Source organism: Cricetulus griseus, assembly GCF_003668045.3.
Source record: "Cricetulus griseus strain 17A/GY chromosome 1 unlocalized genomic scaffold, alternate assembly CriGri-PICRH-1.0 chr1_0, whole genome shotgun sequence".
Taxonomy (NCBI): domain Eukaryota; kingdom Metazoa; phylum Chordata; class Mammalia; order Rodentia; family Cricetidae; genus Cricetulus; species Cricetulus griseus.
Window position 1 is genome coordinate 231,603,856 of NW_023276806.1, and position 23,395 is coordinate 231,627,250.

The window sequence follows — 23,395 nt, forward strand, 5'->3', positions numbered from 1 at the left end:
AGATGATCTGGATGCTGTCTGTGGAGAAATGGTGGTGTCAGACTAGAGCTGTCCATGCCTTCAGCAAGTCCCCTCTTCATCTCTAACCCCGCCTTCTTTTCCTTCCGGGGTCCCCAAGTGCATTTCTCAAGAAACTGCTAAGAAGAAGGAGAGGTGGGCTGGGGCAAAGGGTAGTTGGTTAAGTGCTTGCCTGAGTTCTTGGGTTCCATGCCCAACACTGAAAGAAAAAAGTCTCTTATAGACTGGGAATGGAGCTCAGCGCACAGCTAGCAGGAGTGCCTGTCTAGTTTGCATGAAGCACTGACTCTGGTCCCCAGCACATGCTGGAGATCCAGACACCCAGAGACAGGAAAATCAGAAGTGTCATCCCCAGCTGCTTAAAGGGTTCGAGGCAACCCTGGGATACATGAGTCCCAGAAAGAGTGGGGATGGGGGTATGGTGGGAAGATGGAGTACAGAGAGTAAAGGCTTTCTATTTCCCTTGCCAGTGAGAGGCTCTGAGATAGGACCTAGGGAGGCCACCCTTATCTCTCCAAACACCTACTCATCTGTTTTTGTTTTCTATGGGGAGCTAAGCCATGCCTGACACACACCTGTAACACCAGCACCCGGGAAGGCTGAGGGAGGAGGGTTGCGATATACTAAGAGGTGCCAGGCCAGCCAAGGCAATGCCCTGTCTCAAAGCAAACAGATAATGATAAAAATAAGGGAGCCTGTAAGCTGGGTGTGGTGGCATGCACCTGTGGTCACAGCACTCAGGAGGCAGAACAAGGGGTTCCTGAGCTGAGCATTCAGGGCCAGCAGGGACTGCTGCGAGTTTCTATACTGATTTGACAAAATCCCTGGCTAAAGCAACTTAAGGGAGTAAGATTTATTCATTTATTTGTTCATTTGTTTATTATATTTGAGACAGGGTTTCTCTGTGTAGCCCTGGCACTCACTCTGTAGATCAGGCTGTCCTCGAACTCGGAGCTCTGCCTGCCTTCGCCTCCCGAGTTCTGGGACTGAAGGTGTGCGTCACCACTTAACATTTATTTTGGCTTATGGTTTAAGGAACACTCCATCATCGCGGGAAATTTATGGCTGTAGAAACATGCCTGCCTCTGGATGAACTTAGGGGTAGAGAAAGGGGAACACCTATACTCCGCTGGCTGCGTCCTTTCCCCGTTTTGAGTTAGTCTAGAACCCCAGCCCACTGGATGGTGACACTGACATTTGAGGTAGCTCTTTCCTCCTCAGTTAAAACTCTTTGGAAACCCCCACAGACATGCCTAGAAGTAGTGTACTGGAAGATTCCGCATCACAACCACATAGCAAGACCCTCATCTTGTATCATCAAAGCAACTGCTTGGCTGAGGATCACCTGGATCTCCTGGTCTTGCCATCTCCTCTCAAATCCTGGGATGATGGGCATAGTGCGCCAATTTGTGTGGCGATAGGGACCAAACTCTGGGTTGGAGATGAAATGAGAGCTCTGTATGTGCCAGGCAAGCCCTGTTTTAAGCTATATCCCCAGACCTGATACTGATATTTTTGAAAGCACAGGAAACTGTATCCAACTAGGCCCAGGGTGCCTCTGGGTCTCCCCGGGAATAAAAGCAAAGAGAGTTCCAACAATGTAAGTCTGTCTTCTGTGCATTTTCAGAAGTGCCAAGAAGCAGCCGCCCCTTCCAACTTTCCAAATAACTGCAGAACCCTCCACCTCCTACCCCTTACCTGCAGCAGCCCGGGGGCACCCGCACCAGAACAGGAGGAGGTGGAGAGCGACTATGACTGCCATGGAGAGAGCCTGCCAAGTCCCCCTGCTCCAAAGACCTGGTGTTTCCAGAGAGGAAGCAGAGCGCAGATAGAGGCCACAAGCCCTGGACTGGAGCCACTGGGCCACTGGGGGAAGCAGGGAAGATAAGACTCAATTGCAATGGGGGAAAAGGAACCTCCATCTTCAGTTCTTGGAGTTGGTCCTGGTGCGAGCTGCTCTCGTGTGGAAGGAATCCAGATGTCTACCACGTCTCAGCCTCAAAGCCTTCTGTAGCTTCTTCTATCCCCGAGACATCAACCTTGAGCCAACCATGCCTGTTCTCACCTTGGAACCCAGCACAAAACCATAATCCAGGCGGTGCCCCCTAAATGATCTCAAATGTCTTTTCCTGTGGTTACCTGGCATACTATGGACTGTTCCAGAACCCCTGCGGAGTGTCTTTAGCTGTCACTCAAGGAGAAACACAGCAGGGACCTGGAGTTTTCATAGATGCTTAGACTCCTAAGCACACCTTTATACAATCTAATTGTTTATCATTTAATTTAGGTGGTTAATGTTTAATTAGGTGGTTGCTTTTTTGTTTTTTTTTCTATGTATGTATTTTATTTTGTTTTTTGAGCCAGGGTTTCAAGTTGTGTAGTTAGGGATGATACTGAATTCTTAACCTTTCCCTCCACCTCCCAGGTATGAGATGAGGTGACAGGCATGTATCATTATGAACAGCTAGTTAATTATTTCAAATATAGGGCAAGTTCTTTGTCACTGAGGGCTATCCCCAGCCATTAAATTATCTTCTTTTGGGCTGGTGAGGTGGGTCAAGTAAGCTGATGGCCTTTGCCAATGAGCCTAACAGCTGGAGCTCAGTCCTCAGGATCCTCAGGGGATGAGGAGAACTGACTCTGCAGAATTGGTCTCTGAGTTTCACATACAACGAGCTGGCTAGTTTTTCCTATTTATTTATTTTAATTTTACATCCCGACCACAGTTTCCCTCCCTGGTATCCTCCCATCCCTGCCCTCTGCTCCCCACCTTCACTGGTTAGTTTTTAATGTCAATTTTACACCTTAGAGCCCTATGAGAAGAAGGATTTTTTTTTTCTGAGGCAAGGTTTCTCTGTGTAACAGTCCTGTTTGTCCAGGAACTCACTCTGTAGACCAGGCTGGCCTTGAACTCAGAGATCCACCTGCCTCTGCCTCCTGAGTGCTGGGACTAAGCGTGTTCATCACTTCCCGCTTGCTTCTTGAATTTCTTCCTCCAATGGTGGGCTGTGATGAGATGAAATAAACCCTGTCCTGGAGTCACCTCTGGTCATGGTGTTTCATCGAAGCAATAGAAACCCTAACTGCGTCAGGGGTGGTGCCACACACCTTTCATCCCAGCACGCAGGAGGCAGAGGCAGGTGGATCTCTGAGTTCAAGGCCAGCCTGGTCTAGGACAGCCACATCCACATGGTGAGACTCTGTCTCAAAAACAAACAATCATACAAACAAGGGGGAACACTAACAAGGAAGTGTCTGAGTTAGGGTTAACATTGCTGTGATGAACACCATGACCAAAGCAACTTGGGGAGGAAAGGGTTTATTTGGCTTACACTTTCGTATCATAGTTCATTGTCAAAGGAAGTCAGGACAGGAACCCCAGCAGGGCAGGAACCTGGAGTCAGGAGCTGATGCAGAGGCCATGGAGGGGGATGCTCACTGGCTTGCTCTTTTCATTTTATGTCTGCACACTGACAACCACATAACAGAGTCAATACTAAGCTACCTTGAAATCTCCTCTGCCAATGGCATTAATCTAACACTCTAGGATATGCAGGCTGTGTGCATATGTGGAAACACAAAAAAAATCATAATTTTAAAATCTGAAAAAGAGGGAGTGGTGAAACATGTGTTTAATTGTAGCACTTTGAAACAGGGTCTCTCTAAGTGGCCCCGACTGGCCTGGAACTCACTGTGTAGACCAGAGTGGCCTGGAACCAAGAGACTCATCTGTCTCTGCCTCTTGGGTGGGATTAAAAGCATGTGCTATTACACCTAGTGGCTTACCTCTTTCAACATTTTTATAGCACTTTTCATAATAATCCTGGTATTGCTGCTAATGGATACATCCCTAGAGTCTCTCTGTGTCTCTTTGTGTGTTTGCGTGTGTCTGTCTGTCTCTCCCTCTCTCAGTGTATGTGTGTGTGACTGTCTCTGCCTCTCCCTTTGTGTGAGTGTGTCTGTGTGTCTGTGTCTATGTGTGTGTGTGTGTGTGTGTCTGTATGTGTCTATGTGTCTGTGTCTATGTGTGTCTGTGTCTATGTGTGTGTTTGTGTGTCTGTGTTCGTGTGTATGTGTCTGTGTCTGTGTTCGTGTGTATGTGTCTATGTGTATGTGTGTGTATGTGTGTCTGTGTGTGTCTGTATGTGTCTATGTGTGTCTGTGTCTGTCTGTTATGTGTGTGTGTGTCTGTATGTGTATGTGTCTGTGTGTGTATGTGTGTCTGTGTGCGTGTGTATATGTCTGTGTGTGTGTTTATGTGTCTCTGTGTGTGTGTGTGTGTGCGCGTGTGTATGTGTGTCTCTGTATGTGTGTATGTCTGTGTGTGTATGTGTGTCTGTGTGTGTGTGTGTGTGTGTGTCTGTGTGTGTGTCTATGTGTGTGTGTGTGTGTCTGTGTGTGTGTATATGTGTGTCTGTGTGTGTGTGTATATGTGTGTCTGTGTGTGTGTGTGCATGTGTGTGTCTGTGTCTGTGTGTGTGTGTGTCTGTGTGTGTGTGTGTGTGTCTGTGTCTGTGTGTGTGTGTGTGTGTGTGTGTGTGTGTGTGTGTGTCTGTGTGTGTGTGTGTGTGTGATGGCAGGACAAGTGCTCGACCGTTGAGCTACATCTCCAGCCGCTAGACTCTGCTGCTACTCCCACCCAGCGATCCTTCCAGAGCGCGCTGACATTAAGGATTAGGAGGGGGAAAACAAACAAACCAACAAAAACACGATTTAATCACGCCGGGGCGTTTTTTTTTAACTCTCGATGTTCAGAACGCCTCTGTCGCAGCTGCGCGGAACCCTCCTCTCGCGGCCCCAAAGCCAGGCCGGAGCGGCCGCGGGGAAGAACCGGTACGTGCTGACGTCAGGCACGCAGCGCCTGGGAGGCCGAGGGCGGGGCCGGCGGGGACCTGAGGCCGAGGGACCGCGGCCCGAGCCGGGGCCATGGCGAAGCTGCTGAGCTGCGTCCTCGGCCCCCGGCTCTACAAGATCTACCGGGAGCGGGAGACGGAGCGGGCCGCGTCCAGCGTCCCGGAGACTGCCACTGCCGTCCCCGCCCCGTCCGCCAGCTCCTGGGTGAGTCGCCCCCCCCCCCGCCGAGGACGTGGTACGGCCCGAGCCGCGCTGGGCCAGCGCCCCCCGGACGCGTCCACTGCCGGGGGCGGGGGAGGCCGCTTGTCCGCCTGTGGCGCTTCCCGGCTCCCAGCACGCCGGCCGCCGCCTCCCTGCACGGCTTTGCAGCCGCTCCTGCTCGCTCTGCCCCGGCCCCGGCCCGGCCCGGCCCTGCCCGCCAGGCTTCCTGGCTGGTCCCACTTGAGCCGGAGTCCTGGCTCGCACTGGCCGCTTTTGCCCGTGAACTCCCGGTTTCTCCCTCCCCTAGGCTCTGGTGACTTTCTCTGTAACCTGACTTTTCAGTCTCAAAATGACTTCTGCAACCATGAGTCCACTTGTGCAGCCCGAGCCCACAGACCCAGCCCGAAGACCAGCTGCGGGTGGTGGCCGTCTGCCCTCCAGATAGGCTCGTCCCTTTTTTTGTTTTTATTGGCTGCAAATTATGTTTAGGAGCCGTTCCAAATTGCCCACATCTAGCCACATTTCTTCTTACGTCAAATGCTATTCCTTCCCTCTTAGAATTGTCATGGAGTCTTTCCACTACCTACCCCTCTCTTCCGTATACACAGAATCGTATTTATATCCGAGTTTTGAAAAAAAAAGAGCCGGCCTCCCAAATGCTGCTTTCACTTTTGCTTCCAAGTCAGGGTCAGAGGTCAGTAGAGGCCAGGACTATCCCAAGAGAAATGGCCAGGGAGGCTAGAACCAGGTGGCACACACTGGGGCTTCTGGAAGGGAGGAAGGGCCTGACAGCCTGCAGGGTCCCTAACGGACCATGCCATCTGTTTTGGCAGGATACATATTATCAGCCCCGTGCCCTGGAGAAGCATGCCGACAGCATCCTGGCACTGGTAAGTCAGCTCTGCACCTGCGATTCCGTAATTCTTACCAGGCCCACCCAGCTGCTCCCGTCCAGCCTGGGAGTGGGAGGTGCTCTGAGCTCTGTTCAGAAGAACATATGTGTACCCAAAGCTCAGATAGTTGGCCTTCCCTCTTGGGGACCCCCCTTATGTACCATCAGCTTTCTCTGGAGCAGTCTGAGCCCTGAGGATAACACATGTACCCCTGGGATCTCGCACAGGTCTCTGGGCCTGCAGTCCCCAGTGACCTGTCCTCCCTGGCAATTAACGTCTTTGGCTGCCTCGGCAGCTGTTCTCTCTGGCAGAGTTCCTATGGTGATGTTTTCCTATCTCTGGGAGACAAAGCCTAGGACTCTCTTGAGTGGGGCCAACTGTGAAGGCCTGATTAACTTGAGTAGACAGAGAGGCTGGTGTTTTCAATGTGATGAAACTGTGTCAGCCTCCGTTACGCTCTGACACACTACCTGGCAACAGATGTTTGGGCCCCTACAATGTGCATGATGTCATGAACAGAGCATTTGCTTAGAGTGTGGACTCCAGGTTCCCCCTCAGAGCCTAGGCCTGGAAAGGCAAGTCAGTGTGCGCACAGGTGTGGTGGTGACTGCCTGTCTCTATCTCTGCTGCAGGCTTCAGTCTTCTGGTCCATCTCTTACTACTCCTCTCCCTTCGCCATCTTCTACCTGTACAGGAAAGGTCAGTGCGCTCTCAGGGGTGTGTGTGGGGAGGAATGGGCAGGCCACTGGCAGGTGAATCAGCTCCCCAGAGAGGAACGGGGTCCTGTGAGCACCGTTTTAATTCCCTCTTCTACCAGGAGTCTTCTCCCCCTGAGACAGTGGTTCTCAGCCCTCCTAACGCTGTGACTCTATTAGTTCCTCATGTTGTGGTGACCGTCCCCCAACCATAAAATTGTTTTTGTTGCTACTTCATAACTAATTTTGGCACTGTTATGAATTATAATGTAAATATTTTGCCAAAGGGTTCACAACCCACAAGTTGAGAACCGGTGCTCCCAAAGAGAGGGCCTGCCTGGAATAGAGGCTGTGTGCAAACGGGGAAGAATGGCTGAGAGAGAGCTCCTCATACCGTCTCTCTTCCCTCTCAGGTTACTTGAGTTTGTCCAAAGTGGTGCCGTTTTCTCACTATGCTGGGACATTGCTGCTTCTGCTGGCAGGTGTGGCCTGCCTCCGAGGTAGGTAGAGAGGAGCCTGCTTTGGAACTGTGACTAGATTAAGTGTTTTTTGCAAACAGGGGTTGGGGCTGGGCCCTGCAGGGAATAACTGAGAATAATCTAAGGTGTTGAGCTGCCCTTTAAATGACTCATATCAAACATCTCATGTGTGCATAAGCTGTATGTGTGAGCAAGAATACGGCATACAGCATGTAAATAATTCTCACCAGGACTGCAACCTTAAGATGTGTAGTTACCCGGTAGTGTAGCCACACATGGATCACACATGCATTGTTAGGGGGATGGTATTAAGTTTTCACTCTAAAAGGTGCAGGCGAAGCTTGAGCACATGTCCTCTGATCCCAGTGTGTGGGTAAGAGTGAAGCAGGAAGTTGATGAGTTCCAGGCCAGCCTGGGCCACATAGTGAGACTCTTCCCCAATCAGTGATTTGTGTCAGTGAAGGTCAGAACCCATGCATATGGACGTGATGAGACCCCAGAGACACCCAGCTGTGGTTCTCTCTGCTGGGGGCGTTAGAGCTGGGGAGACCCCTTCGGGGAGATAGCTCTGTTTTGTTTTTTAATAATTTTTAAAATTTTGTCTCTGTGTGTGTGTTTGAGTGTGTGAGTGTAAGTGTGTGTGTGTGTATGTATGTATGTATGAGTGTGTGTGTGTTGTGTGTAAGGATAACTTGATGGGGTCAGCTCTCTCCTTTCTGGGTTCTGGGCATTGAACTGTGGCTGTCAGGCTGTAAAAAGCACCAGCCCAGCCATCTTGCTGGCCTGTTCCGTTCTCTTTTTAAGACAGCTCAGCCCTCAGTCTCTCAAGTGCTGTGATTACAGGCATATACCGTTCTTTTTCTTTCTCTCTATGATTTATTTTTGTGCACATACATGTGGGGGGTATGCATGTGTGTAGGGGTGCCTGTGAGTGCCAGAAGAGGTTGCTAGATCCCTGGGAGCTAGAATCATAGTTGGTTATGAGCCACTTGACGTGGGAGCTGGGAGCTGAACTCTGGTCTTTTGCAAGAGAAGCAAGTACTTTTAACCACTGATCCATCTCTTGAGCCACGGTGTTCTCCTTGCCCCGGGTGATAGTTACATGTTTACCTTGCATTAAAAAACATTACTGATGTATATGTGTGTCTGTATGTAGGTCTGTGTGCATAAGTGCAGGTGCCTGAAGAGGCCAGAGGAGTCAGGTGACCCTGGAGCTGGAATCACAGACGGCTGGTTGTGAGCCACCTGACGTGGGTGCTGGGAACCAAACTTGGGTCCTTGGGAGAGCAGTGTGTGCTCTTAACCACTGAGCCATCTTTCTAGCTCAATACTTTGCATTTTTTAAAAAAGATTTGCTTATCCACTTTTTGTTAATGTGGCATGTATGCCTGAATTTGCGTTTGTGTATCACATGTGCAGATTCTCTTGGCGGCCAGCAGACATCAGACAGCCTGGAACTGTAGTTACAGCATTTGTGAGCCACCTGATGTGGGTGCTGGGCACTGAACCTGTGTCCTATGGAACAGCAACAAGTGCTTTTAATCATGGAACCATCCCTCCAGCCTCTCGTTGGCATTTTTTTTTTTTTTCTGGTTTTGGTTTTGGTTTTTCGAGACAGGGTCTCTCTGTGTAGCTTTGGAGCCTGTCCTGGCACTCACTCTGGAGACCGGGCTGGCCTTGAACTCACGGAGATCTGCCTGCCTCTGTCTACCCACCAACGCCCGGCCTCTTGTTGGCATTCTTAAGTGTATTTTGCCAGGTGGTGGTGGCGTTGGTGGTGCACACCTTTAATCCCAGCACTCCGGAGGCAGAGTCAGGCAGATCTCTGGGTTGAGGCCAGCCTGGTCTAAAAAGTGAGTTCTAGAATAGCCAAGGCTACTCAGAAAAAACCCTATCTCAAAAAACAAACAACAACAAAATTGCATGCTATCTGTGGATAGCCAGGGTTGTAAGTGAACCTGGGAGCCACGCTCATCTCGCTTCCTCTTCTTGGCCTCATTGATGCTATGGAGTCCAGTTCTGTTTCCCTTGTAGCACTGCCCTCAGACATTCCCCCATTGGCTGGTTTGTTGTCTTTCCCCAGTCCCACCCACCCGGGGCACAGTGCCAACCTCGTCAGGGCCAGGATCTGTGTCCTACTTACTGCCTGTCTCTGTGGGTAGGATGGTCCCTGGCATACTGCCCCTGCCAGGTCAGAGAGGGAAACATTTACAGCCCGAGTCACCTCCTGATGGCAGTGGAGAGAGGCATCACCAGGGAGGCCAGCTGCCTCTGGAAAGAGAAATGAAGCCAGCAGGAGCTCCAGGAATTGGAGGGTATCAGAAATAAGGCAGGCGGCAGTGAGAAAGGACTGGGGCAGATGCAGGGAGGGAATGAAGGTGGGAAGTACTGTGAGCGAGGCCTTGGCGCCAGGGGCGGGGTTAGGAGCATGCAGGAAGCAAGCTGGAGAACACCTGAGGAGGACAGGAAGGAAGCCTGCCCTGCTGTCAGCAGGGGAGTAGTAAGGTTTCGGGACTTCTAACATCGGGAGGATAAATGTTCTGCGAGGCAGACGCTTGCTTGTTTACAAAGAAAGAGGTCGCCAGGGCCCTCAGCACCTGGGAGGCTGGAGTAGGAGAATTGCTGAGCATCCTAGGCCATCCTAGCCTATATAGTGAATTGCAGGCCAGCCTGGGGCACAGAGTAAAACCCTGTTCAAAACCAAAACAAGAGAAGTAAGCTGTAAAAGTTCAGGTGTGGGGCCTGGACTCTCAGGACAGTCCAAGCAGGTGGGCCTCTCTAGCCAGACTTGATGACATAATGAGTTCCAGACCACCAGAGCTGCATAGTGAGACCATGCCTCAGAAAAAAACACCAAACAGAAGCAGAAGGGCTGGTGAAATGGCTCAGCGGGTAAAAGGGCTTGCTGCACAAACCTGGTGACTTGTGTTCAGTCCCCAGATCCCACCGTGGAAATAGAGAACTGAAGTTACCTGGGTTTCCATATTCCTCCTGTGTCACTTCTATGCTCACACGCAAACACACATACACACAATAATGATAGTAATAGTGCTAATTAAAATAATAAAGCTTGAAGACTCTGAGGAGAAGAATCCTGCAGCCAGTTGCTGTGTGGAGGAAGTTCTGTTTGTTTCCCCATGTGAGAGGCCCTTGCTTCCTTCGAGGGCCTCCTTGCCCATTTCCAATTCTTCTCTTAATTCCCTGGTATCTGGCTGGCCAGTTCACCTAGTACATGTTCTGTCTTCTCTCTCCAGGCATTGGACGCTGGACCAATCCCCAGTACCGACAGTTCATCACCATTTTGGAAGCCACACATCGGAACCAGTCTGTAGAAAACAAGGTGAGGGGTCCCCGGAAGGGTGACAGTGTGTCTTGCTGCCCCACCCCCCCAGCTACAGGCGCTGGCTCCTGCCGGGTCTGTATTGCACACTGCCCTGAGCTTTCTAAATGTCTACTGGATAATCTGCTGGAACATTCCTCTCCCTCTCCACAACTGTCTAAACATAGAAGCATCCGCAGTGTCTCCGAGAAGAGGAGCCGTCTGTCCCAGTGGCTCAGTTCTGTGTTTACTTCGCTGTGTGCCTTGAATGCCACACTGGCTTTGTTTGGGGATAGAACGGATTGGGCAGGTGTGTCCACTCCTGTGCCCAGCAGCAGAGTGGTGCCAGCAAGGCTCTGTGTCTTTAAGCCGTGCCAGGCCTGCTGTTACTGGAATGTGGTTTTCTTTGAGATGGGGCTACAGGGCCTCATAAAATTCCTTCCTGGTATGAAGGAGCCATGACCACCATCGTTGCACTGATGGTAACGCCACACCCCTGTTCATAGGCTGTGTCATCACGCATGCTCTGAGGGGCGTGAGAGCTTGCTGCACACACCCTTTCTAGCTATCTCCCTGCCGCATGAGGTGGAATCCTGACCCTCAGTTTTACATCTGAGGGAAGAGAGGCAAAGACAGTGCAAGTGGCCTGTGTTGGTGTCAGGAAGTGTCTTGAGTCTAGATCTGGGTGTCGGTCTGAGCCAAGCATGGCTGAGATGGGCTCTGCTCGTCTTATTTTATTTTGTCATTTACATTTTTGTACATTTTTTTCCTGTTGCTCTTTCTTAGTTGAGTTAATTTTGAAAATGTCAAAAACATTTCTGTGGCAAAAAATAAAAAATAACCCTCAAAATAGAGACCTTGAGCTCTGGGTGTGGGGGAGGACAGTGGATTATGAAAATGTGGTCCCCATTGCACACAGCATGTGGCCCATTGCATTGGGGAGACACAGGCACTGACGGTTGACAAGGTAGTGCTGGGCTCTGGATGCCATGGCGTGGGCCGGAGGTGGCTGCATGCACAGGCCCTAAGAGAGGGCGAGAACCTGGGGACACAGAGCCCACTGAGGGCATGGCTGTGTTCTCAGTCATGGGGCCAGCAATTTAGTTGGGAGTCCGGGGAGTCCTTCTCCCCCCACAAGACACAGTTACTCTGTGTAGTGGAACTCGCTCTCTAGACCAGGTGGGGGGGGGTAATTTGACCAGCGCCCTCACCCCCATCTTTGCACGGAAGCAGCTCCCTAGGGGTGCATCAGCCCTAGACATTGCTGTGGTTTTTGTTTTTGTTTTTTTTTTAGGACAGTCATGCTATGTAGCCCAGGCTGACCTGGTATTTTCCGTGATCCTCTTGCCCCCTGGGTGAGGTCACAGCACATGCTACTCCACATCCCAGGCTATCTGTAAACTCACTGTGTATCCCAGGCTGGTCCCCAACAGTCACACCAGCCTCTTTCTGAATGCTGGGATTGTAGGCATATGCTACCATTCCTGGCTCTTTAACAGTTTTGTGGTGCCATTGGGAATTGAATCCAGGGCGTTATGCATGCTAAGCAAGCACATACACACCACACATCATGCACACGCACACACACACATACACACCACACACACACACACACACACACACACACACACACACACACACACACACACACATACACACACACACACCACACACACTACACACACACACACATCACACACACACACCACACACATACACACCACACACACACACCACACACATACACACAACACACACACACCACATACACACACACCACACACACCACATATACACACACCACACACACAACACACACACCACACATCACACACACGCACCACACACACACCACACACACACACACACACACACACAGCACACATACAGCACACACACACCACATACACACACACCACACACACCACATATACACACACCACACACACAACACACACACCACACATCACACACACGCACCACACACACACCACACACACACACACACACACACACACAGCACACATACAGCACACACACACCACATACACACACACCACACACACTACACACACACCACACATCACACACACACACCACACACATACACACCACACACACACACCACACACATACACACAACACACACACACCACATACACACACACCACATATACACACACCACACACACTACACACACACCACACATCACACACACACACCACACACATACACACCACACACACACACCACACACATACACACAACACACACACACCACATACACACACACCACACACACCACATATACACACACCACACACACTACACACACACCACACATCACACACACGCACCACACACACACCACACACACACACACACACACACACAGCACACATACAGCACACACACACCACATACACACACACCACACACACTACACACACACCACACATCACACACACACACCACACACATACACACCACACACACACACCACACACATACACACAACACACACACACCACATACACACACACCACATATACACACACCACACACACTACACACACACCACACATCACACACACACACCACACACATACACACCACACACACACACCACACACACACACAGCACACATACACACAACACACACACACCACATACACACACACCACACACACCACATATACACACACCACACACACTACACACACACCACACATCACACACACACACCACACACATACACACCACACACACACACCACACACACACACAGCACACATACACACAACACACACACACCACATACACACACACCACATATACACACACCACACACACTACACACACACCACACATCACACACACACACCACACACATACACACAACACACACACACAGCACACATACAGCACACACACGCACACACACACCACACACACCACACACACACACCACACGCACACCACACGCACACTTCAGATTTTCGGGAAGGCAGGGTTAAGAGTTCTAGAGACGGACAGATGAGCTGGTTGGGGGAGGCAGCTGCCTTGGCCACTGTTGTGATCATAGATCTTCCATCAGGAAACGAGGGTTCTGAGCTCCGCTCAGTCTCCCTGTGACGTGGGGGCAGCCCCTGCATGTTGAGGGTGGATAGCTGGGTCTCTCCTCCGTTCTCAGTTCTGCACTCCTTCCGTCCTTTCTGTGCCCACCACAGAGGCAGCTGGCCAACTATAACTTCGACTTCAGGAGCTGGCCAGTCGACTTCCACTGGGAGGAGCCCAGCAGCCGGTGAGGACAGTTGTTTGCCTCTTTCCCTTCGTTGGCCAGTTGGCACTTGCTTGCGCATCCCCCCTCATCCCTGTGAGGTCCTCGGGCCTGCCTTCCAGTACTGCCCCACCTTCCAGACATCTTCAGTCTGGCCTGCTGCTCCTCACTCACCTGTCCCCTTCCTTTTCCCCTCCCCCAGGAAGGGATCCCGAGGTGGCCCTTCCCGCAGGGGTGTGGCCCTGCTCCGCCCAGAGCCTCTGCACCGGGGAACAGCAGACACATTCCTCAACAGGGTCAAGAAGCTGCCTTGTCAGATCACCAGGTGGGAAACTGGGGGAGGCAGGCTTCGGGGAGGGGACACAGGCCCAGGCCCTGCCCTGTGAACTTGGTTGTAGAGTAGCTGTCACTTGTAGGGCCTAGTGCTGTACGCCCTGTGTGTCTCAGGTGTGGAAAGGCCTGTGAGGCCCAGGGTTCAGGGGAGTACGTGGAGAACAGTATGCCAGTGGGTTGGCAGCTGAAGGAAGGCAGCAGGCACAGCAGTGAGATCACTTGCTCTCACAGACACACGGGTTCTTTGCAGTGTGCTGCTCTCACACACACACACACGGGTTCTTTCCAGTGTGCTGCTCTCACAGTCACACGGGTTCTTTCCAGTGTGCTGCTCTCACAGTCACACACGGGTTCTTTGCAGTGTGCTGCTCTCACAGACACACGGGTTCTTTGCAGTGTGCTGCTCTCACAGACACACGGGTTCTTTCCAGTGTGCTGCTCTCACAGTCACACGGGTTCTTTCCAGTGTGCTGCTCTCACAGACACACGGGTTCTTTCCAGTGTGCTGCTCTCACAGACACACGGGTTCTTTGCAGTGTGCTGCTCTCACAGACACACGGGTTCTTTGCAGTGTGCTGCTCTCACAGACACACGGGTTCTTTGCAGTGTGCTGCTCTCACAGACACACGGGTTCTTTGCAGTGTGCTGCTCTCACAGACACACGGGTTCTTTGCAGTGTGCTGCTCTCACAGACACACGGGTTCTTTGCAGTGTGCTGCTCTCACAGACACATGGGTTCTTTGCAGTGTGCTGCTCTCACAGTCACACAGGTTCTTTCCAGTGTGCTGCTCTCACACACACACACACGGGTTCTTTCCAGTGAGCTGCTCTCACACACACACACACACGGGTTCTTTCCAGTGTGCTGCTCTCACAGACACACGGGTTCTTTGCAGTGTGCTGCTCTCACACACACACAGGTTCCAGTATGCCTCAGTTTCTCCATCTGAATAGCCCGCCTCTCTGGATTGAGGTGACACTGGGAATGGAAGGCACCTTCTCTGCCTGCCTGAGGGCAGATCAAAGCCAGAGATGTCAGTCGTGGGTCCTGGGGTTTCAGACCAGACTCAGACCCCAGAGACCCCACCCCACCCCGCCCAGCCAAGTCTCACATTGCACCAGGCTCTAGAATACCAGGGAAGGGAATGGACTTCGCCTTGGCTGTTGGCATCCTGGATTGGTCCAAAGGGAAACCTGACCTGGAGAAACTGCCTGTGGCAGTGTATGCCAGGGACATACAACGGCACCCGCCACATCTTTCCTGTCTGTAGGAGTCCACACACTCAGTAGATGCTTGCTGAGCTCCTTGGGCAGCTCCAGTGTGGGAGGTATGGTCACTGTGAACACAACAGCCAACTCTCTGCCCTGACAGGAGTGCGGTCCAGTTTGGTATTTCTCAGGCTATAGATCTTGACCTATTTGAGTCTTAATTTTATTTTTTGAGGTATGGCCTCATACAGCCCAGGCTGTAGTGTAGCTGAGGCTGGCCCTGAGTTCCTGATCCTCCCAAGTGCTGGGAGTACAGGTGTGTGTTGCTGTACCCGGCTCTATTAGTCAGTATGGAAATCGCTGTAGTGAATTGCAAACATGAGTTTTTGTTTTAGAATGGTGTTGGGGGAGGACCTGGGGTTTGTGTGTACTAGGCAAGTGCTCCACCACTGATCAGTGATCACCTGGTCCTATTTGAGGGCTTTGAAATACATTTATTTACATATGTATGTGTAGGGCCCTCCTACCCTGTGGGACCCAAGGATTGAATGCACTCAGGTTGTCCTTTACCCAGTGAGTCATCTTGGTGGCCCTTGAGAACTTTTAATAAGTTGCATTTTACACATAAACAGAATTATTTGATAACTGCATTTATTTATTGTACTTAGAAATAATCTTGTAAAACTCACAGAATTATATCCAAGCAGACTCTAATTTGCTATAGTTTTAACTTTTGAGTTTTGGATTCTTTCCCCAGCCTAGCAATGGGCAGCATGTCCTGCAGTGCTACAGCCCTCATCAGCCACGAGTGTTCTTCACTGTTCTGGGCGGCTCCACTCTCTTGTTCATCAGGTTGTGGGAGTCGAGTGCAATTGCAGCCTCTTCAGGCAATTGCAGCTATTTTCAGGACATAACCCCTTATAAGTCTAGAGGCATCCAAGTATTTGTATTGTACTGGACCGCAATAGAAAATGGTTTGGGTTTGTTTTCATAGCACTGGGGTTCAAACCCAGGGGCTCACCGTTCTAGGAAGCCCTCTGCCACTCAGCTGTATGTCCATTCCTAAAATGGACATCATATAGGGAAGCTTGGAAAGTGCCAGGCTCACACGGTTCACCAAGGGCTGACAGAGGAAAAGGTTAGCATGGCCTGGAGTCCAACTGCGACTGCTGGAATCAGTCCCTGGGCCCTCCTGGGGCTGGGCTCACTAACCCGTGTCCCCACAGCTACCTGGTGGCACACACCCTGGGGCGCCGGATGCTGTACCCAGGCTCTGTGTACCTGCTCCAGAAGGCCCTCATGCCTGTGCTGCTGCAGGGCCAGGCCCGACTGGTGGAAGAGGTGAGGCTTCCTACCTGCCGCTTGCCCTGTCCTCCTAGGGATGTGGCCTCCTGCCCCTCGTGACCTGGTCTTTGCATCTCCCTTACTCAGTGTAATGGGCGCCGGGCAAAACTACTCGCCTGTGATGGTAACGAGATTGACACCATGTTTGTGGACCGGCGGGGGACAGCTGAGCCCCAGGGGCAGAAGCTGGTGAGAAGGGGCAGGGAGCCAAAGGGGGTGGTAGGGGAGGTAGAGACTCTGGAGGTCCTGGTGCTACAGAGCCTTTGCTGTGGAACCACAGTTAAGAATAACTCCCACCCCACACCTCCAAAAAACAGAAGGTGGTGGCGCACGCCTTTAATCCCAGCACTCACAAGGCAGAGGCAGCTGGGTCTCTGAGTTTGAGGCCAGCCTGGTCTATAGAATGATTTCCAGGACAGCCAGGGCTACAGAGAAACCCTGTCTCAAAAAAGGAAAAAGAATAATGCCCTCTCCCAGCTCCACCCAAAGACGTCCTCATAGGAAAGCTGAAAGGAAGCCAGTGGAGGGCAGGGTCATGGGGAGGGCTCTTTCTCTCTCTCTCAGGTGGAGGGCAGGGTCATGGGGAGGGCGCTCTCTCTCTCTCTCAGGTGGAGGGCAGGGTCATGGGGAGGGCGCTCTCTCTCTCTCTCAGGTGGAGGGCAGGGTCATAGGGAGGGCTCTCTCTCTCTCTCTCAGGTGGAGGGCAGGGTCATGGGGAGGGCTCTCTCTCTCTCTCTCAGGTGGAGGGCAGGGTCATGGGGAGGGCGCTCTCTCTCTCTCTCAGGTGGAGGGCAGGGTCATAGGGAGGGCTCTCTCTCTCTCTCTCAGGTGGAGGGCAGGGTCATGGGGAGGGCTCTCTCTCAGGTGGAGGGCAGGGTCATGGGGAGGGCTCTCTCTCAGGTGGAGGGCAGGGTCATGGGGAGGGCTCTCTCTCTCAGGTGGAGGGCAGGGTCATGGGGAGGGCTCTCTCTCTCTCAGGTGGAGGGCAGGGTCATGGGGAGGGCTCTCTCTCAGGTGGAGGGCAGGGTCATGGGAGGGCTCTCTCTCTCTCTCTCAGGTGGAGGGCAGGGTCATGGGGAGGGCTCTCTCTCAGGTGGAGGGCAGGGTCATGGGGAGGGCTCTCTCTCAGGTGGAGGGCAGGGTCATGGGGAGGGCTCTCTCTCAGGTGGAGGGCAGGGTCATGGGGAGGGCTCTCTCTCAGGTGGAGGGCAGGGTCATGGGGAGGGCTCTCTCTCTCAGGTGGAGGGCAGGGTCATGGGGAGGGCTCTCTCTCTCAGGTGGAGGGCAGGGTCATGGGGAGGGCTCTCTCTCTCAGGTGGAGGGCAGGGTCATGGGGAGGGCTCTCTCTCTCTCTCTCAGGTGGAGGGCAGGGTCATGGGGAGGGCTCTCTCTCTCAGGTGGAGGGCAGGGTCATGGGGAGGGCTCTCTCTCTCTCAGGTGGAGGGCAGGGTCATGGGGAGGGCTCTCTTTCTCTCTCAGGTGGAGGGCAGGGTCATGGGGAGGGCTCTCTCAGGTGGAGGGCAGGGTCATGGGGAGGGCTCTCTCAGGTGGAGGGCAGGGTCATGGGGAGGGCTCTCTCTCAGGTGGAGGGCAGGGTCATGGGGAGGCTCTCAGGTGGTAGACTTGCTTAGCATGAATAAAACCCTAGGTTTCATCCCAGCTTCATATATACTGAGACCTGGGGTGCATGCCTGTAATCCCAGCACTCACAGTGGAGGCCGGGGAATCAGGAACTCAAGGCCAGGGCTGGGTGGATGGTTTAGTGGGTGACGTTTTGCCATCTGTGTTCTGATCTCCAGAACATGTATAAACCCTAGCGTGTTGGACGCCTGGGAGGACCCTGGGAAGCTCTCTCCCAGTCTGGCTCATGTAGTAAAGCCACAAACAACAAAAGGACCCTGCCTCAAAGTCGAAGGCAGGAGTAACAATGGAGGTTCTCTCCTGACCTCCACAGGGGTGCCACAGTTCACATGGGCACTCACGCACACGCACACAGAGTTTAGGGTCTCTTCCTTGGCTACACGGTGAGTTGCAGGCTGGGGATAAAGCACTGTGGTGTGTGCACCCCACCCCACTGTCATCCCAGCCCTGAAGAGGCAGAGGATCTGAAGTCTAAGTCAAGGCCTGGCTGGGACACACAAGACCCTGCCCCACAACAAACAGTAGGTGGATGGTGGCACAGGCCTGGGTCTCAGCACTCTGGAGGTCGAGGCAGGGTTTCGAGTTCCAGGCCTGCCTGAACTACCTAGCAGACCCTGTCTCAAGAAAACAAAAACATTTGCCACATGCAAGCCATAGTTAGTCCTGTGTGCCTGTGAGGGGGGACTGTGTGAGTCCACTCCATGGACGGACTTGTCTGCAGAGCGGCTCTCAGTACTCTCACAGCTAGTGAACGGCAGTGCTGGAACCTGACCTGGGTAGCCAGGCCCCAGTATTCTATGTCCTTAAGGTGGCCCTGGCCTGGAAAGAGCAATGTGCAGGAGTCAAGGGGGTTGGGTTCTAGTGCTGGCTCTTACATCTCTCACCATCTCTGAGCTTCCTGGAGTGCGGTGAAAAGAAAAGCTGTCTGTACACCTAGGAGAGCCACAGGGCTCTGGGTTCCGTCCCACCCTGTTAGAGGTCCCTCTGGTGGCATCCCGGGGGAAGTGGTCTCTGCTGGGGGCTGGAGCTCACCCTTGATGCCTCCTGAGGCCATGCTGAAGAGCAAGCACCTGCAATGACTTTGCCCCACCCAGCACCCTCTCAGCCCTCCTCTGTTTCCTCCTCCTGCAGGTGATCTGCTGTGAGGGAAATGCGGGCTTCTATGAGGTGGGCTGTGTCTCCACACCCCTGGAAGGTAGGCCCATGGTTCACACCTCTTATCTCTTATCCTTTGGACCTGACTGTGTCCCTCCTCCCACTACTGTGGCCGCCTTAGGCCTGACCTGCAGTTCATCAGGCCGAGGTCTGAGTTTCTTGTGAGGAAAATCTGCTAAGTCTGCAGACCACCTGTGGCTTTGTCACGCTTGTGCTCCTGCCCCGCCCCGCCCCGCCCCACACAGTCACACAGCTCTCTACCCTCCCCTGTGTTACAGCTGGCTATTCCGTCCTGGGCTGGAATCATCCAGGCTTTGCTGGAAGCACGGTGAGACCCCCTCTGGAGACCAGACTTTTCCAGAATCGTGTGTGTCTTCCTCTGGTCAGCCACGGGAAGAGGGAAACTGGTGGCTGTTTGTACAGGGCCTCCCACATGCCTGTGACCTGGGTGCTGGGGAGAGCACTGTGGAAGCTGCAGCCCCCTCCCGTGACAGGCAGGGGCACACAATGAGTCACATAACCTCTGTGCTCCAGGGTGGCTGCAGGGAGGGTCCACACGAGGTGAGCTGTCCTCTGGCTGACCCTTGACCCTGGCCTGCTTCTGCCGTCTTCCTGCAGGGGGTGCCGTTCCCACAGAATGAGGCCAATGCCATGGACGTGGTGGTTCAGTTTGCCATCCACCGCCTGGGCTTCCAGCCCCAGGACATTGTCATCTACGCCTGGTCCATCGGAGGCTTCACTGGTACCTGCCACACAGACTCGTGTCCTGCCCAGGAGGCGTGGGCCCAGGCACTGGTAGCTCCCAAGGGGGGTGGAGGCTTCCAGAGAAGAGGTTGAAGTGGGTAAGAGGGACCTAAATGACAGGCACCTATTGCACTTCTGAGTCCCGCCTCCTGACCCCCTGTTGTCCTCCTAGCCACGTGGGCAGCCATGTCCTACCCAGACATTAGTGCTGTCATTCTGGATGCCTCCTTCGACGACCTGGTGCCCTTGGCCCTGAAAGTCATGCCAGACAGCTGGAGTGAGTGCGTCTCTCTTGCAGGGTGTGGGGTGGGGGGTGGGGGGGTGGGGGGGTATGTTAGGCGAGGGCTTCATCTCTGCTGCCCTTCACTTGTGTGCCACTCCAGGAGTCCTGGTGACCAGGACAGTGAGGCAGCACCTCAACCTCAACAACTCAGAGCAGCTGTGTCGGTGAGCGCAACCTCCCTGCCTCCCGCCAGAGAGCAGGCCACACACGCCATCCCCCCTCCCCTCCCCTCCCCTCCCGCCAGGCCTGAGTGGCCACCGCCCATTCCCCCCATGGCCCTGCCACCTCAGCTGGTCCAACCCTTCCCAGGCCCGGTGAGACCCTGAGTCTACTCACTCATCTGGCAGTGAAGGGTGAAGCCTGGCTCTGCAGGGGGCTTGCCCAGGGCCAGTCTGAGCCTGAACCCTTCTGAAATCTGTGGCTCCTACCTCTGTGGTAGCCTGGCTCTCTGAGCTCTCCTCCTGCTCTCTGTCCTGAAGGTTCCAGGGCCCTGTGCTGCTGATCCGAAGAACCAAGGATGAGATCATCACCACCACGTGAGGGCTGCCCCTCTCCTCCCCTTCTCTGCCCTCCCCACCTGTGCCCTCCCGCCATGTACCCAGCTCCCCTAACCAGGGTAATTCCTGCCCCAGGGTCCCTGAAGACATCATGTCCAACAGAGGCAATGACCTCCTGCTCAAGCTCCTGCAGTTCCGGTGAGAGCCGGGGGTGGACACAGCTCCGTGCTGGCAGCAGCACTGGGGAGGAGTGAGGTGAGGGCTGAGGAGTGACGATTGGTTCCTCCTGTCCGATTGGTTCCTCCTGTCCGTCCCATGCTGCTCCCAAGGTATCCTCGCGTGATGGTGGAGGAGGGGCTCAGAGCCGTGAGGCAGTGGCTGGAGGCCTCCTCCCAGCTAGAGGAAGGTGAGGAGACAGCTGAGGGCCTGCGGGGAGGGGGCGGGGGGGCTGGGGGCGGGGCTTGTTGATGGACATTCCTCTTTCTCCTGGCCAGCCTCAGTTTACAGTCGATGGGAGGTGGAGGAGGACTGGTGTCTGTCTGTGCTTCGCTCCTACCAGGCGGAACATGGGCCCGATTTCCCCTGGAGTGTGGGTAAGGAGGGCCTCGGCCTGGTGGGGTGTGAGAGTCCAGCCGGATCCCAGACAGTGCATTTGAGGCCTTCTCTCCTCCGCAGGGGAGGACATGAGTGCGGATGGACGGAGGCAGCTGGCGCTGTTTCTGGTGAGCTCGGGACTGGGGTCAGGGGAAGGGACATGGAGGGGCACATACGGGACTCGGCCGCGGGGTCCCGCGTGGAGAGGACACATACGGGACTCGGGCGCGGGGTCCCGCGTGGAGGGGACACATACAGGACTCGGGATCCCGCGTGGAGGGGACCCATACGGGACTTGGGCGCGGGGTCCCGCGTGGAGGGGACACATACGGGACTCGGGGTCCCGTGTGGAGGGGACACATACGGGACTCGGTATCCCGCGTGGAGGGGACACATACGGGACTCGGGCGCGGGGTCCCGTGTGGAGGGGACACATACGGGACTCGGGCGCGGGGTCCCGCGTGGAGGGGACACATACGGGACTCGGGGTCCCGCGTGGAGGGGACACATACGGGACTCGGGATCCCGCGTGGAGGGGCACATACGGGACTCGGGCGCGGGGTCCCGCGTGGCGGCGGGTTCAGGGAGGGAGGTGCGGCACCCACCTGCTCTGCCTTCTCTCCAGGCCCGGAAGCATCTGCACAACTTTGACGCCACACACTGCACCCCACTCCCAGCCGAGCATTTCCAGATGCCCTGGCACCTCTAGGGACCGCACTTGGACTCTTGTGGAAGGCAGGACGGGAGGGGGACACTTGTGGTCCTCTCTGTTCGTGTTCTCTTTGTAGTCTGGGCAGCGGGGATGCTCCCCTCTGACCACGGTCCTCTTGCACGTTTCCCCTCATCCACGTGGAAGCACTTAGCTCTCCCCATATACATCCTGCATTAAATGAATGATTTATTCCTAATAATTAATAAAAATGTATTTTTTCTACTATCTGTCTGATTGTGAGATTTTTCCAGACATTCAGGAAAGTAGTGGCTGGGGCAGGAGGAGCAGAAGCCCCAGAGGGTGAGGCTTTGGGAAACCCCAGCTTAACTCTCTGTGCCTCACTCATCATGAGCTGGATCTCCAACCAATGCATACCCTTTCTGTGCGGTGCCCAGTGTACACAGAGAGTGCCCTGGCTCTCACGGCTTCCCCAGGCCTTGCCACTGCCTGGGAGGTGGATGGGATGCCCTGGTTTACAACTGCACTTCAATGCAGTTTTACCTCCTTAGCTTCTCTCCTGAAGGTACCTGTGCCCCCCACAGGTACCTGCACCCCCCCTCCCTTGCACAGCTCTTATTTCCACAAGGAACAGGGAGTGGCTCCCACAGCCTGTCCTCGGCTCGTCACCAAGTCTGTCTGCACACCCTGTTTACAGTGGGGAGTGAGAGCCAGGTGCCCAGCACTGCCATCGTCCCCAGGCTGAACCTGAGGATACTAGATCGTCACAGCTTGTACTCAGTCTTTGGACCTGTGGGGTGGAATGGTGCCCTGCATGGCCTCCTTTCCTTGAAAACTCCTCTCCAGGTGAAGGAACCCCAGCTCCACCCCTTGGGGCCCACTGTTTTGAACAAGATGCTTAACAAGGACGTCAGCATTTTGTGCTGGTCACAGTCTCAGGCTGATTCTGGGTGGCCTCCGATCCCAGGGCACCAGCCTCTGACCTTGGGCATCTAACACAGGAGGGCTGAGATTGACAGGCGACGGGACTGTGACTGAGGTTTGGGGCCAGAAGAGGGGAGGTGGCCCTGACCTCGAATGCTCTGCCTTCAGCAAACAGCAGGTGGAGAGAGCTGGCACTGATACCCTCTCTGCCCCAGCCCAGGAGGTATACGGGCTGGAAAGTGTAGCTACTCTGGGCAGGG

The 23,395-nt window shown here is 53.9% G+C and overlaps 2 protein-coding genes across 3 annotated transcripts in view; one reads left to right on the forward strand and one right to left on the reverse strand.

Annotated features, from left to right (window-relative positions):
- LOC100771134 (lymphocyte antigen 6 family member G6F) overlaps nucleotides 1-1,780 on the reverse strand; it is an 8,079-nt gene extending 6,299 nt beyond the window's left edge. Inside the window, exons 1-2 of the mRNA XM_035451433.1 lie at nucleotides 1,717-1,780; nucleotides 1-18 (exon numbers count right to left, since the gene is read on the reverse strand). The exon at nucleotides 1-18 is cut by the window's left edge and continues 312 nt beyond it. Of these exons, the coding sequence (XP_035307324.1) occupies nucleotides 1-18; nucleotides 1,717-1,780 (82 nt within the window). The remainder of the gene's footprint in view (nucleotides 19-1,716) is intronic.
- Nucleotides 1,781-4,878: 3,098 nt separating this feature from the next.
- On the forward strand, nucleotides 4,879-22,478 carry Abhd16a (abhydrolase domain containing 16A, phospholipase). 2 transcript variants are annotated; one of them, XM_027388814.2, is made up of 20 exons: nucleotides 4,879-5,076; nucleotides 5,907-5,963; nucleotides 6,599-6,665; nucleotides 7,075-7,161; nucleotides 10,395-10,480; nucleotides 13,692-13,765; nucleotides 13,944-14,066; nucleotides 16,510-16,624; nucleotides 16,715-16,816; nucleotides 19,400-19,463; nucleotides 19,702-19,751; nucleotides 20,042-20,165; nucleotides 20,340-20,444; nucleotides 20,551-20,614; nucleotides 20,930-20,986; nucleotides 21,083-21,145; nucleotides 21,277-21,353; nucleotides 21,442-21,540; nucleotides 21,623-21,669; nucleotides 22,167-22,478. In XM_027388814.2, the coding sequence occupies exons 1-20, from the start codon at nucleotides 4,945-4,947 to the stop codon at nucleotides 22,248-22,250; spliced, it is 1,677 nt and encodes a 558-aa protein (XP_027244615.1). In that variant the 5' UTR covers nucleotides 4,879-4,944; the 3' UTR covers nucleotides 22,251-22,478. The 2 variants fall into 2 exon arrangements, with proteins under 2 accessions (XP_027244615.1, XP_027244614.1); XM_027388813.2 differs by lacking the exon at nucleotides 4,879-5,076 and adding an exon at nucleotides 5,306-5,767.
- Nucleotides 22,479-23,395: the final 917 nt, after the last annotated feature.